General features: G+C 29.3%; 2 protein-coding genes and 1 long non-coding RNA gene across 3 annotated transcripts in view; all 3 read left to right on the top strand.

Moving 5' to 3' along the window:
• Nucleotides 1-890: 890 nt before the first annotated feature.
• LOC117128056 overlaps nt 891-14647 on the top strand; it is a 36934-nt gene continuing 23177 nt past the window's right edge. The window contains exon 1 of the long non-coding RNA XR_004451196.1: nt 891-2288. This is a non-coding gene — a long non-coding RNA (uncharacterized LOC117128056). The remainder of the gene's footprint in view (nt 2289-14647) is intronic.
• Nucleotides 4512-6660, top strand: LOC103838119 (probable non-inhibitory serpin-Z5). The gene is made up of 2 exons (XM_009114546.3): nt 4512-5029; nt 5145-6660. The coding sequence occupies exons 1-2, from the start codon at nt 4544-4546 to the stop codon at nt 5826-5828; spliced, it is 1170 nt and encodes a 389-aa protein (XP_009112794.2). The 5' UTR covers nt 4512-4543; the 3' UTR covers nt 5829-6660.
• LOC117128037 (serpin-Z2) lies at nt 10138-14165 on the top strand. Its single transcript, XM_033279503.1, is given in 2 exon segments — nt 10138-10437; nt 11835-14165. Coding segments are annotated over 2 exon segments (339 nt in total). The 5' UTR covers nt 10138-10187; the 3' UTR covers nt 11924-14165.

The following is a 14647-nucleotide window of genomic DNA, read 5'->3' on the forward strand; positions in this document are numbered from 1 at the left end:
GGGTCCTTTGGAATTCCAGAAACAACCAACGAAGAAAGAGAAAAGAAGAAGTTGTGTGGAATGGGAGAAGACACGATTCACTTTGGGCAATAAATTTTTATTTTTTATATTTATCTTGTAGCAGGTTACCCGGTTAATTGGAAAGGGTATCATAGTATTATTATGTATATATGACGCCGTCTATGCATCCGTTAGGTAAAAGCGTTAGTGTATGAATTACTCTTTTTTTCATGGCTATAGCTCCCAATTTCCCCATATTTATTCGACGGAATTACCCTTATCTGAATACCAACGCCGTTAGATTCTCTAGTGTCCGTTAAATGTTTTTGTTTTTATGATTTTTTATTAACTAAAGGGAAATTAACATAGATAACCATAAAAAAGTATAATTCTTTTTTTTTTCATAAAAAAAAGAAGTATAATTCATGTTGTGTATAATATGTTATATGAACAAAATTTGGGTTCATCCCCAATCAAAACGCCACGTAGGACGGATTAAAAAAATAGCTATTAAGAAAAAAAAAGAAGATCACATTCTATTCTTCTTCATTGCCCACAGATATAAGAAGCTTTGTTTGTCAAATTTGAGTGTCTAATTCTATGCTTTCAAATACGATTTCTATTTCACCTTCTCCAAACCATATCAAGCCATGTTGCCTTATGAGATAGAAAGAGCAGCTTGTGTCTGTAAAAGCAGAGTCGCTGGAGATGAAGAAGATGATGGTATGTGATTCATACTTGCAGGCCCGAGGGAGGAATAGTACTACATCCTCTCTTTTTCCTATCAATGGTTCGTCTTTTTGTGTTCTGTCAGAGCTCTGTCTCTATACAAGCTTCTCAAATAATGTTATGGACATTGTTTATGTATGTTCTTCTCAAACACGCTTATCATATAATAACAATACTCCGTAATGCAGTTTTAGGGATCTTTTAGACTCTTTGATCAAATCTTTTCAAAATTTCAGATGCAGGGATAAACAAAGGAAGGAGGCTTCACGGCTTCAAGCTGTGAACAGGAAGTTGACGGCAATGAACAAGCTCTTGATGGAGGAGAATGATAGGTTGCACTCTTGCAGAAGCAAGTGTCACACCTGGTTCATGAAAACAGCTACTTCTGTCAACACATTCCCAATGTAAAAATCCTTATCTTGAAGATTAGTAGTTTGTTTTACTTTAAAAAGAGTTCCATATTGATTTTGTTTTATCTTTTGGTTCAAGGCTTTACTTCCAGCTAAAGACACAAGCTGTGAATCGGTGGTGACGAGTGGTCTAGAGCCTACAAGGGTATGTGTAGATAGAACCATTCCTATGCAATGCTCTACTACTACTACTACTACCTTACATATGTAGCAAGACTGATCTGCTTCTCTTTTTTTTCTGTTCCAGGTCGCATAGATCGTCAAGAATCGCCTTCGTGGTTCTGCGAATGCCGAGCTGTTGATGTTATGAATGTGTTGTATTCTTACGAGGCTTTAGAGAAGTGAGATCAATGCAATGCATACAACTACAGATGTCAGCTTTTGAATCTGTTGATATGTTTTAATATAACTGCAATGTGATCTTATTGTTTTGATTCTTTCATGTGGATTAATGTTTCTTACTTTCTATGAAACTTTGGGATATGATGACAAAATACGAAATCTCTAAGGCTAATGCTCTGCAATAAGAAATTTTTGGACAGTTTTAATTTGTATCAGATAACAATAAGTTAAAGAAAACTAAAGTATGCTAGAAACACCAAAACTAAGAACGAAAACAAAACATAATTAATAATTTATGTTCTTAACTTGAAAGAGGATATAAAGGAATAACTCAGCGTACCTTATTTTAACGGAGATTCTAATAATTTATGTTCTTCTATTCTATGTATGTGATGAAGAAGAAACCTACGGCTTTAACCGTTAACGTAGGTAAGAGCATCGGCATTGAACCCCATGGAAGGGATTCACAAAGTATTTTTTTATTATTATTTTTTTCTGTTTGATTTTTGTTTTAAAAAAAAAAAAAATTATTAATCGGACCAATCGCGGATCGCCACGTGTCGTGGAGACCGCGCTACAGTGATGATCCGGGTTCAGTGCAGTGAACTCCCAAGAGAGAGGTTCATTGCTTTTGTTTATTTTAATACTTTTTTTTTCGAAAACTGTGTGAACTTTCACTGATGCTGATGCTCTAGGAGCATCTCTAAAATAAACTCTATAACTCCAAATATAGAGTTTTTTGCTCTCCAAAAAGAAACTTCAAAACTTTAAATTTGAAGTTTTGAAGAGTGAAACTTCAAATATAGAGTTTCACTTTTCAAAACTTCAAATTTGAAATTTCATATTTTTATTTGCATTTTGGTCCTGACAATTATAGATCATATTTATAATTCTTAAATATTTTTTTGTTTATTGTTTTAATCCTTAAAACTTTTATATCTCATAAATATTTAAAATTTATTTTATAAATTTAAGTTTTACACATGAAATTAAATAAAATTTTTAAAACAAGATTTATAATATTTTAAAACTAGAATTAAAGAACAAGAATATTACAAAAAAACATAATAAAAACTTATTAAAAAGATACATGAAAACATAATTATTACTCAAATTTAAATATTATAACAACACTAATAGTCTGATAAATTGTCTCCAAAACCTCCCAAATCTCTAAAATATTGCCCAAACAAATTTTGTGTAACCGAAGATGATTGTTGTTATTGCTCTTCACGCCTTTTTCGTACGATTCTTTCTTGTTCAGATCGAATGTATTCACGAATATTAACACATCGATAGAAGCTAAGTTTTTTTAGAAATACTTTATTTTCCTCTTTTACTTCTTTAAAAGCTAATTTTTTTGCTTCATTTTGCAGCCGTAATTCAATAATCTCATGACCTTTTTCCCTGCTTGTTGTACTTTCGTTTAAAAGATCAAGGATTTTTTCGTTTGATGATATCAAACTATCAGCGGGTATAAGAAATGCACTAGTTGATCGTATATGAGAGCATTACGAAAATAATTTTATGGAATAATGTAGTATTTGCTTCCAGTTTAATATTTAATTATGTACTTTTATTTATAATTTTATATTTTAGTGTAAGATTTTTTTAATTAATATTTCTGTAATATTTATATATATGTACTAGTTATTTATAGAAGTTTTATGAATTTACATCAACTATGACAATATATAAGGACTATAGTGTAAAATATAAATAATTTTGAAGTTAGGTTTGAAGTTTTACTTTTGGAGAAGAAAACATTGAAACTTCAAATATAGAGTTTTGGAAACTTCAAAATAGAGTTCCTTTTTGGAGATGCTCTAAGCATCTTCCTTTTTTCTTACTATCTATTTTCCATTTTTGATAGAGTTTTAAATTTTTTTTACTCTGTCTTACGTGGCGTTTTGATTGATGTCGAGAAGTGATGTGAATCAGAGAGTTTACAATAGGAGGTGAACCCAAGTTTTGTTCTATATTTTAATGGTATTTTAGACGAAAATATTTTTATGTTATTTTTCTCGCCCAGATGCTTGATTTATAGATGTTTTAGGCGGTGATGTAAATTTTCAAAACTAATGGATATTTCGTCAGAGTTTAATGTCAATGATAATATTGTAGAAAATGTGTTTTGGTGCAAAATCTAAAACAAATCACTACTAAAAATATGAAAAAAAGAAGAAAAAAGGATTGGAAATCACAAAGATACAAAGATAAGAGTTATAAACATGGAGAAGATGAATAATACTCACGATATAGCCTATTCTATACTTTTGGTTTGTAACAAATAGATTAGAAACCATACTTCATATTAATATAAACAATATAATATCATTGCTATGAATTGACTCGTATAGATTTTTCAAAGGACAAAACTCAAGATCCAATACAACACACAATTTATCTTAGCTTACTTTATTGTTGTTCTCCAGCAATCAATATGTAATCCCTTATAGGATATTGTAGATATTATGCTATACTATTTTATTTTATAAACATAGTATAATATGTTTAGTTTTCATCCTCCTCTTTTTCTTCATTCCCCTCTTTCTTCTGCTCCTTGTCCTTCTTCACTCATTCTCATTTTTTTTTGCTTGGGTTGACTGGAACTGTTGATAATAAGGGAATGTAATATGTTTTGGTCCTTATTGCGTTCTGTGAATTGGGTGTTTTTCTTTTGTTTGGATTGATTAGTGCAGTTGATAATGTGGAATTATAATATGTCTTGGCCCTTATTGTGTTTAATGGGTTGGGTGTTTTTCCTTTTGCTTGGGTTGAATAGTACAGTTAGCAACCAGGCCGAAAGCATGACAATGATCCTTCTGAATCTTCTTAACCGGGCTCAGATCAGGCTTGACCGCGTTTCGGTATGGTTAGCGTGGTAAAAAAGTCGATATATAGTTTTGGTGTAATTCATGTTTTTTGGGAAATTAAATTTAGATACAATACGAGAAGTTACAATAGGTCGAAGTGGATGATTCCCAAAACCCTAGTTCAACCTTCTCGATATATATACATATGAGCGCTCAGAACAAAAAAAAACATAAAAAACTAGAAAGATGATTGGTCGACGATTAGCAACCGGATACTCTTTTCTTTCAAGGATGAGTTCGAAGATGAAGACACAAAAACTTAGCACATCCTCAGAAACAGCAGATATGTCTGTCACAAAGATAATCGCAAGTCCCTCTCTGTCAAAGAAGGAGCTGCAAAAAGCAATGAAGAAGCAAAACGATGCTGACTTGGTCCTTACCGGTAAAGTGATTGCTTCAGAAGCAAGAGACTCTAATTTCGTCTTCTCTCCGGCATCACTCAACAGCGTCCTAACCATTGCGGCTGCCAGCTCTGCTACTGAAGAACGTAAGGCCGTCTTTAACGAGACTGCTACCGTCGCCTTTGCTGATGGAAAGGCGAACGGTGGCCCCAAGATCACGGCGATTAACGGTGTTTGGGTCGATCAATCACTTCCGGTTGATCATTCGCATAAAAATCTTTTGGTGAATGTCTTCAAGGCTACTTTCACTCAAGTTGACTTCAGGTCCAAGGTAGGTTTCCCCCCAACCCCAATGCTAGACTTCTAATTTAGACCACAGTTCACATGCCTTAGTTTTATATTCAATTATATTGAATTTATTTTAACATGTCTTTATTGTTCTGAAGGCTGAACAAGTGCGTAGAGAGCTGAATAAATGGACTTCAGACCAGACAAATGGTCTCATCAAGGATCTTCTTCCTCTTGGATCCGTTAGAAGCAATACAGATCGGGTTTATGGAAACGCATTGTACTTCAAGGGAACTTGGGAAGATAAATTCAGCAAGTCTGAGACGAAAGACAGAGACTTTCACCTTCTCAATGACGCCTCAGTGTCTGTGCCGTTCATGAGGAGCTCTAAACGCCAATACGTTCAGCGTTTTGATGGTTTCAAGGTCCTTAAGCTCCCATTTCAACGAGGCCTTGATATCAAGCGCAGTTTCTCAATGTACTTCTATCTTCCCGACGAGAACGATGGTTTGGATAATCTTGTTAAGAAAATGACATCAACCCCTGGTTTTGTGGATAATCACACTCCGACATGTCGAGTTAAACTTGATGATTTCGCAATTCCAAAGTTTAAGATCTCTTTTGGGTTTGAGGCTTCAAAGGCTTTGTACCATAAAGCTTGTGTGGAGATCGATGAAGAAGGCGCTGAAGCTGCTGCAGCTTCCTTTTGTGAAAGACACAGCTATACTCCTAATAGGAACCGTTTTGTGGCTGATCATCCCTTTCTTTTCTTGATTAGAGAAGACACAACGGGTACCGTTTTGTTTGCTGGTCAAATCTTCGATCCTTCCAAATCTTCTTAACCGGGTTAAGATCAGGTTTAATGGTCTATGTCTTGGCTGTTATGGTTCTAGTTTTATGTTCGCATTCCGAAAACTAGTTTTAAGTCTAGTTAGGTTTAGTTTATTGGTAACTTTGGTTCATTGAACTGATATGTGATTTGATTTTTTTCTATGAATTTATGATTGGGGAAATTACATGTTTACCACTTTCATGATACTACTTTTCATTTTTACTACCACTAATGAGACATTTTCAAAAATACATTCTTCATTAAGTGACAAAAGACTATTATGTTCTTGTTATTTATATATATAATAAATTATTATTTAAATAAATAAAAAAAAATAAAAAGAAAAAAATAAAAAATAAAAAATAAAAAAATAAAAAAATAAAAATAATTTATTTTTCGAAATATACTTTTTCAATTTCGAATTTTACTATAAAACTTTTTTTTTTGAATTTTTTTTTTGAATTTTTTTTTTATTTTTTTTTTTCAAATTTCTTTTTGAAAAACAAAAATTATGTTTGAAACTATTTTTTTAAATTTTTTAAGTATTTATATATTTATTAGAATCATAAATTTCACATTCCAAAAACTCTACCCCACCCCTCAACTCTAAACCCTAAGTCTAGATTAGTTAACCCTAAGGGTATAATTGTATTTTATCCTTCATTAAAAGTGAGGGTAAAAGTGGTTAGTGTAAACATGAAAAGTGGTATTATGAATGTGGTATTTGTGGCAATTTCCCTTTATGTTTATTATTTTATTATCAAAACATTATTATAAGCATTAGAGCATCTCAATTGGTGGGGATGGTGATTTGAGGTGCTTAACATTAAAAAAGTTAAATATTTTGATGTGTTATATTTGTGTAGTTTAGTTTAATTGCTTTGAATAAATATTGGCTAATGAAAGAGAAACATGTGGCATTGAAATTTATTAACCGGTCCCAAAAATATGTGTTCAGAAAACCTCATGAGGGCATCTTTAGTGGCGGATTCTTCCAATATTTCTCAACAAAAAATATATTAAATAAATTAAAAATACAAGAAAGAAAAATTTAAAGAGATGAGTACAAAAAAACTTATAAAAAGGCAGATGTCTCTATATAAATGGTGGTATTGGATTTTAAACATTTAATTTCAATTCAGAATAAAACTCTGTTTAAAACATTATTATGATATTATCTAGAGACTGAAGTTGAGAAATTAGCCAGTGATGCTCTTCAATGATTTATCTTTCTTAGTTTTCTATATTTTTATTACTATTTTTTTTATTAGTTACCCGGGTAAGTTACCCCTCTACAACTCTTAGATCATCCACAGTGAATGTTAAAGCTCTTCCAATGATGGTGTTGAAGTCTTGGAACAAATCCACGTGACATCAACTGATGTTGTAAACATTCAACAGCTGAAACTTTTTTCTATGATCAGTTTCGCTATAAGGCGCAATTGGATTGAGAGAAATTGTTGGACAAATTTTTTAATTTTTATTTCCACCTACTAATTCAAACTCATTTATTTTATAATAGAATTTTTATTAAAAAAAATAAAAAATTATATCAAAATTCATGATTTTATGATCTAAAAATAGATACTATTCTCATATCATTTGGATATAGAAAGAATCATTTTTCATTATAATCAATTATTTTAGTGTTTTAAACATTTTTGTTAAATGGATCATATTTGTTTTAATAATATTAATTTTAGTATTATATTTTTAAAAGTAAGGTAAGTATATAAATAAAAGAGAATTTTGAAAATTCTGTTATTTTATTATAATTTAATTACAATCAAAAATATTATAATGTGTAATTATTATATTATAAAAGATAAAAATATGAAAACGGTGGGGTAGGATGTTAATTTTTTTAAAATAAACTATTGGATGTGGAATAAATTAGGTGGAAGAGAGAAAGAAGATGATGTACAATGTTAAAAAGAGAAAATAGGGGTTGAAAATGAAATAGTAGTGGAAACCGTTGTATATGGTCATATGCTCCTTACTATCCAGTCAATAATTATTAAAAAAACGTTTAGAATAGCAATTAGAAGATACAAATTCTCTTCAATGTTTTTTGCCTTATGATTTCATATGAAACTTTTCATAGAAAATTTGCATTAAAAATCTATTAAAATTTTATAGTAATTTATTTATTTTTATTTAATAATATCACAAAATTATTTTGTATCCAAAAAATAAATTATTATTATTTTAAAAAATTAAAATAAACTTGGTTTAAACTTTTAAAATAATAATATTTCACATTTAAATATAATTAAATATATTTTATTATTGTCAATAAAAATTTAAAAATGATAGATATATATATATATATATATATATATATATATCATAAATACAAATATATTTATATTATTTTGAAATAACCAAATTGTATATTTTATTATTGGTGATTTTGTGCATATCGTATTACAGCTCATTTCAATTATCTTAAGATTTTATATGCACAAAAGTAAATCAAATTTTGCGGATTAGATTTTCAGCTTTCGATTTGTTTACTATTGACGCTCCATAAGTTATCATCTAATATTAAGAGCTCAATAATTTTTCAATGCAAAATTTAAAATTTACATATTTATATTTTTATAGTATATAATTAATTTAAATGATATATATATATATATATATATATATATTATGAATATTTACTAATGAGACTTCATATTCATACGATTTATGGTCATTTTTATCTTGATTGATTAAAAAAAGTAAAACCATTTATCACAAAATTTTCAATATGAAACTTTTACAATTTTTATTCATTTATGATCATTTTAAAAAATTCAAAATATAACATATAAAGAAAAATATAAATTTTTATTATATATTTAACGTGATTGGTTAATTTCTTTTAATAATATAAATTAAACAAAAAAGAGAGGTTACAAAAATTGTTATCAAATATGTATTATTCATAATCATTAATTATCATATATATGTTATTCATATTAGGTAATTCTATAACTTTTATTTAAGAAAATTATTGAGAATATTGTTTTGTACACTACTAATCAATTTGATAATTAGTTTATTAAAAAAGGTAATATATATTTATATGAACCGACTTATTTTTCTGAGAATTATAAGAATTATCCTAGTTTATGTGTGCTGTTCTATACAAGCAAACAAAATTTAGATCGTACCAGATAAATGTCATAGAAAACTAAAAATTTCCACATTTCTGAAGCTTTACTTTTAAAATATTTAAAATATTTTTCTCTCTTAAAAATCAACTACAGATCAAACCCTAGATAGAACTAATATAGGATTCGTATGCAAACCCCTAGATAGAACAAATATCTTGATATATTTGTTTGACACGACATAAACAAAAACTCTAAAGATGCCATCTTTAAGATGGTGATCTGTTGTGATATGTTGGAAATTGGAATCCCACTACATGCTTTGATCATGTTCAATCGAAGTAATAAAAGACAAACTGATCAAAGAAGTTAAAGGCTCCTGCCTAACTTTTGACGTACATATGTGGCGAACAACAACGGAAAAAATGTTAATTTCAAACGCAACAATTTTAGTCGTGCTAAATATAATTTAAACAAATAGTCAATACTAAATATGACCATAACTCAATTATAATTTAAAAAAAAATTCTTAAAACATGCTTAAATTCCATACTTCAGTGTCTTTTGTTTCATTTTTTTAATTGTTTTTACATTTCTTTTGCCTTTCTAAAACATTTTATTTTTATCCTTTTTATTAAATTTTTAAAAATGGTATTAATGTATGTTTAATTTGATTAATGAAATGTTGGTTTTGGCATTATAAAAAATATTATACTATAGGAACATGATATTATTATACTAAGGGGACAACCATCCTAAATTTTTGTTCTGTTTTGATAATTTTTCCTTCATTTATTCCGTCTCCTCGTTTAAGGTTCTTTTTCTATTTCTTTCATAGCAAGAGAGTGTAATGTAAGAGCGGATCTTCTGGCAAAAAATGTCCGTTCACAAAACTCTATTTTCTCTCACGTAAACTCTTTAATTCCGGTGAAATTGGATTCAAAGGCTAACTATTTCACCTGAATTGATAATGCATATGGAGTTTGACGTCAAAAAAAACAAACAACATGATGAAGCAATAAAATTTTAAAACTTATGTTGATGGGTCCTCATTCAGATGATTTGTAATTTTAAACTTAAACAAACAATAATCTCATTTCCATCCAAATGATACATTTTGATCGTGAAAAACATGCCCTGACAAGTAACAACAGTACAAATTATAAACAAAGTTCAATTAAATAATTATGTGCTTTTGTTTCAGAGAAACTCGGCAGCAAGGAAAATGTTGAAGCAAGGTGGGATTGATATGAACAGTTTGAAAGTTGATGAAGAGAGTAAGATACAAAGATCGCGTTGGTGAATTCAGAATTCCAAAATTTAAGATCGAATTTGGGTTTGAAGCTTCAAATGCTTTTGATGATTTTGAGCTAAATGTGTCATTGTACCAAAAAGCTTTCATTGAGATCGATGAAGTAGGTACTGAAGCTGCAGCTGCAACTGCCTGCTGCGGAGGTGGTGGTGGCCGTCCGAAGACGATAGATTTCGTGGCAGATTGATATCTTGCATATTTGCATTGTTTTATCCATTCATCCATTAGCATTTTCATCATATAGATTAGGATTTAGCCATGTCTAGGTTGCATTTTGCATTCATTGTCCTCATTAGGTGTTGGAGTGCCACATGGAGTTCTTGGGGACATTTGGATGCATTTGGAGCTTAAAGGACGTGAAACAGGTGATCATTGGACGAGCAGAGCATGGGAGCGAGGTTCCGCAGCGACGTCATGAGGTCGCTCCAAAGCACCCCCCAGAGCGACTTGCCCAGAGCGACGCCCCGAGGTCGCTCGCATCTCACACCCCTCTCAGAGCGACCTCCCAAAGCGACACCCCGAGGTCGCTCGCGTCTCTATGGCGAGACGACACGAAGCGAAGCCTGGAGCGACCTCTCAGAGCGACCCACTGAGGTCGCTCCCGAAGGCCGGAGCGACTTGTCGGAGCGACATGCCGAGGTCGCTCCGCGTCTATTATCTGCTCGATTTCTATTTTGATTTCTATTTTACTTAAGGGCCTTTTGGTCATTTTATTATGCACGCTTTACATTTCTAAAACCTATGTTTTAAACATCTTTTGTAGCCACCAGGGCAGGGGATATCTTTTGATCTATTGAGAAATACACAAAAACTCTCTGGAGAAGTTCATCTCTTGGATTTTGATTGTTATGTTCTTGTGTTCTTGTTGATTTCTTATCTATTTCTCTACATGATTAATCTGAAATCTAATATGGGTTTAAGAGGAATCATGGAGATTAGTGAGTAATCACCTTTTGAATTCATGGGTTAGAGAGATTAAGGGTGATTAGGTTAGAGCTAGGATGTTTTAGTATAGATCATTCGTATTTCCTTGCTAGTAGAGTAATCATAATGCATCTTCTGAGTTGGCCACTCAGTTGTTGATCCTTAGGCATTTCTCACCCGAAAGGTGTTCGATGAAATGCCCGAGACAACTCTCCTAGGCTTTTAGTATACTTTGCCAAAGACATTTGTTGTTAAAGGTGCTAAGATAGCTAATAGACTTGTTAGTAATGATTGCTTTCATATTATTCAACCAAAGACATTTGATGTTTGAGATATGTTAGCAAATGAGCATTCATCTAGACATAGAGCTCGCTTAGAATTGTGTCTAGGCTTAAGGTCGATAGTTTGATCGATCATTTGCCATCCTTAGTTCGATACTTGATCACCCAAGGTCTAATCCCTATGCCCATGAGTTCTCTTTTCCCTTAGTCAAGAAAGTATCATTCTGTTATTGCTTTCTAGTTTTAGTCATAGCTTAAAACCCATCTAAATCATTGGTTGCACTTAGATTAAGTGAGTACTTGCATTCTCAGTGCTTTGATATCCCTCAGAACTGGTTCGACAATCTTTTATACTACAACATTTGTCTTAGGAGCCTTGAAAACTCCTAACATCACAGATCATCCATTTCTTTTCTTGATTAGAGAAGACCGAACCAGAACTGTTTTATTTGTTGGTCAAATCTTCGATCCTTCCAAATCTTATTAATAAGTTTTAGCTGAATCACTAATTAATTAATTTGAGAAAATATCCATAATGAATTTTTATATAATTAAAAACAAACTTTGATTTAATAATATTTAAATATATGTTATATTAAAATTCTTATTTTCTTATTAGGTTTTAAGCTTTTATATAGGTCATTGATTTATTATTAGTTTTTAACTGAATATTTATTAATTTTCATAAAACCCGTAATGAATTCTATATATAATAAGTCACGAGTTTTATTTTAATAATATTAAATTATATATATATGTTATATTAAATAATTAATTATAAACTAATATAATAAAATTGTGAAAATATATTTAAAAATTAAGAGAATTCTTATATATATTGTGTTACTATCTGAAAACAATAATTTTTATTATAAAGTTAAAAATTAAGATATAAAACAATTTATAATTAAATATTAGTTAAACAAAAATATTTATATAAAGATATTTTGTAAACTATTTTTAATAGCTCTAGTTGGTGACCATTAGAAGAATGAAAAAAACGAACAAATAAAAAATCAAGAGAAAAGTACAAAGACACTTGTAAAAAGGTAGATGTCTCTATATAGATGGTGGTATTGGATTTTAAACATTTAATTTCAATTCAGAATAAAACTCTGTTTAAAATATTATTAGTTACCCCTTTACCATCTGCCGACGGAGAAGCTCTTAGATCATCCACACTGAATGTTAAACCTCTTCCAATAATGGTGTTGAAGTCTTGGAACAAATCCACCTGGCATTGTAAACATTCAACAGCTGAAACTTTTTTCTATTATCAGTTTCGCCATAAGGCGCAATTGGATTGGGAGAAATGGTTGGACAAATTTTTTAATTTTTATTTCCACCTACTAATTCAAACTCATTTATTTTATAATAGAATTTTATTAAAAAAAATAAAAATTATATCATATTTCATGATTTTTATGATCTATAAATAGATACTATTCTCATACCATTTGGATATAGAAAACATCATTTTTCATTATAATCAATTATTTTAGTGTTTTAAAATTTTTTGTTAAATGGATCATATTTGTGTCGTTAAAAAAAATGGATCATATTTGTTTTAATAATATTAATTTTAGTATTATATTTTTAAAAGTAAGGTAAGTATATAAATAAAAGAGAATTTAGAAAATTATGTTATTTTAGTTTTAATTTAATTACAATCAGAAATATTATAATGTGTAATTATTATATTATAAAAGATAAAAATATGAAAACGGTGGGATAGGGTGTAATTTTTTCAAAAATAAATTATTGGATGTGGAATAAATTAGGTGGAAGAGAAAGAAGATGATGTAAAATATTAAAAAGAGAAAAATAGGAGTTGAAAATGAAATAGTAGTGGAAACCACTGTATATGGTCTTATGTTCCTTATTATCCAGTCAATAATTATTAGAAAAACGTTTAGAATAGCAATTAGAAGATACAAATTCTCTTCAAAGGTTTTTTGCCTTATGATTTCATATGAAACTTTTCATACAAAATTTGCATTAAAAAAATCTATTAAAATTTTATACTAATTTATTTATTATTATTTAATAATATCACAAAATTATTTTGTATCCAAAAAGTAAATTAATATTATTAAAAAAAAAATAAAAAAAAAAATAAACTTGGTTTAAACTTTTAAAATAATAATATTTCAAATTTAAATATAACTAAATATATTTTATTATTGTCAACAAAACTCTATTTTCTCTCATGTAAACTCTTTAATTCCAGTGAAATTGGATTCAAAGGCTAACTATTTCTCTTGAATTGATAATGCATGGAGTTTGACGTCAAAAAAAAAAAAACAAACAACATGATGAAGCAATAAAATTGTAAAACTTATGTTGATGGGTCATCATTCAGATGATTTGTAATTTTAAACTTAAACAAACAATAATCTCATTTCCATCCAAATGATACATTTTGACCGTGAAAAAACATGCCGTGACAAGTAACAACAGTACAAATTATAAACAAAGTTCAATTAAATAATTATGTGCGTTTGTTTCAGAGAAACTCGGCAGCAAAGAAAATGTTGAAGAAAGGTGGGATTTATATGAACAGTTTGAAAGTTGATGAAGAGAGTAAGAGAGTTAAATAAAATACTCCATATGTTTCATTATAAGTGTCGTTTTAGGTTTCTTCACACGGATTAAGGAAACAATTAATTTAATATATTTCTTATATAAAAACACTATTACCTATACACCTAACCATATTTTAACCAATAGAAAAATAAATTTTACATAAAATTAATAAAGTTTGCATTGAAAATAAAAAACGACACTTATTTTGTAACGAAAAAAATTTTCTAAAGCGACACTTAATATGAAACGGAGGGAGTAATACTTTCGAAGGAAAAAGCATTGTTTTTTTTAAATCATCTTTCAGTTTCTTCATCAGACAATGAGATAATATAAAATGTATGAGTGATCGGGAGAATTTTGTATGTTATATAATTTTTTTTGGGAAAATGTATTATTATTTTCAGAAAAGAATGTCTAAATTAATTTTCTTTTCAATTTGTTTTGTGAGGTTATATATATAAATACAAGTATATATTTTAAATTTTTTTAAATATTTTCTTTTTTATTTGTTTAGAGAAAATATAAAAACAGTAAAATTTAATTAGTTTAAATATAAAAATCAGTATATTTATAAATATCTGTAAATATTTCTTTTTTCTTATTTATGGGCATTTGTAGAAAAAGG

The sequence above is a fragment of the Brassica rapa genome, chromosome A09, assembly GCF_000309985.2.
Source record: "Brassica rapa cultivar Chiifu-401-42 chromosome A09, CAAS_Brap_v3.01, whole genome shotgun sequence".
NCBI lineage: Eukaryota > Viridiplantae > Streptophyta > Magnoliopsida > Brassicales > Brassicaceae > Brassica > Brassica rapa.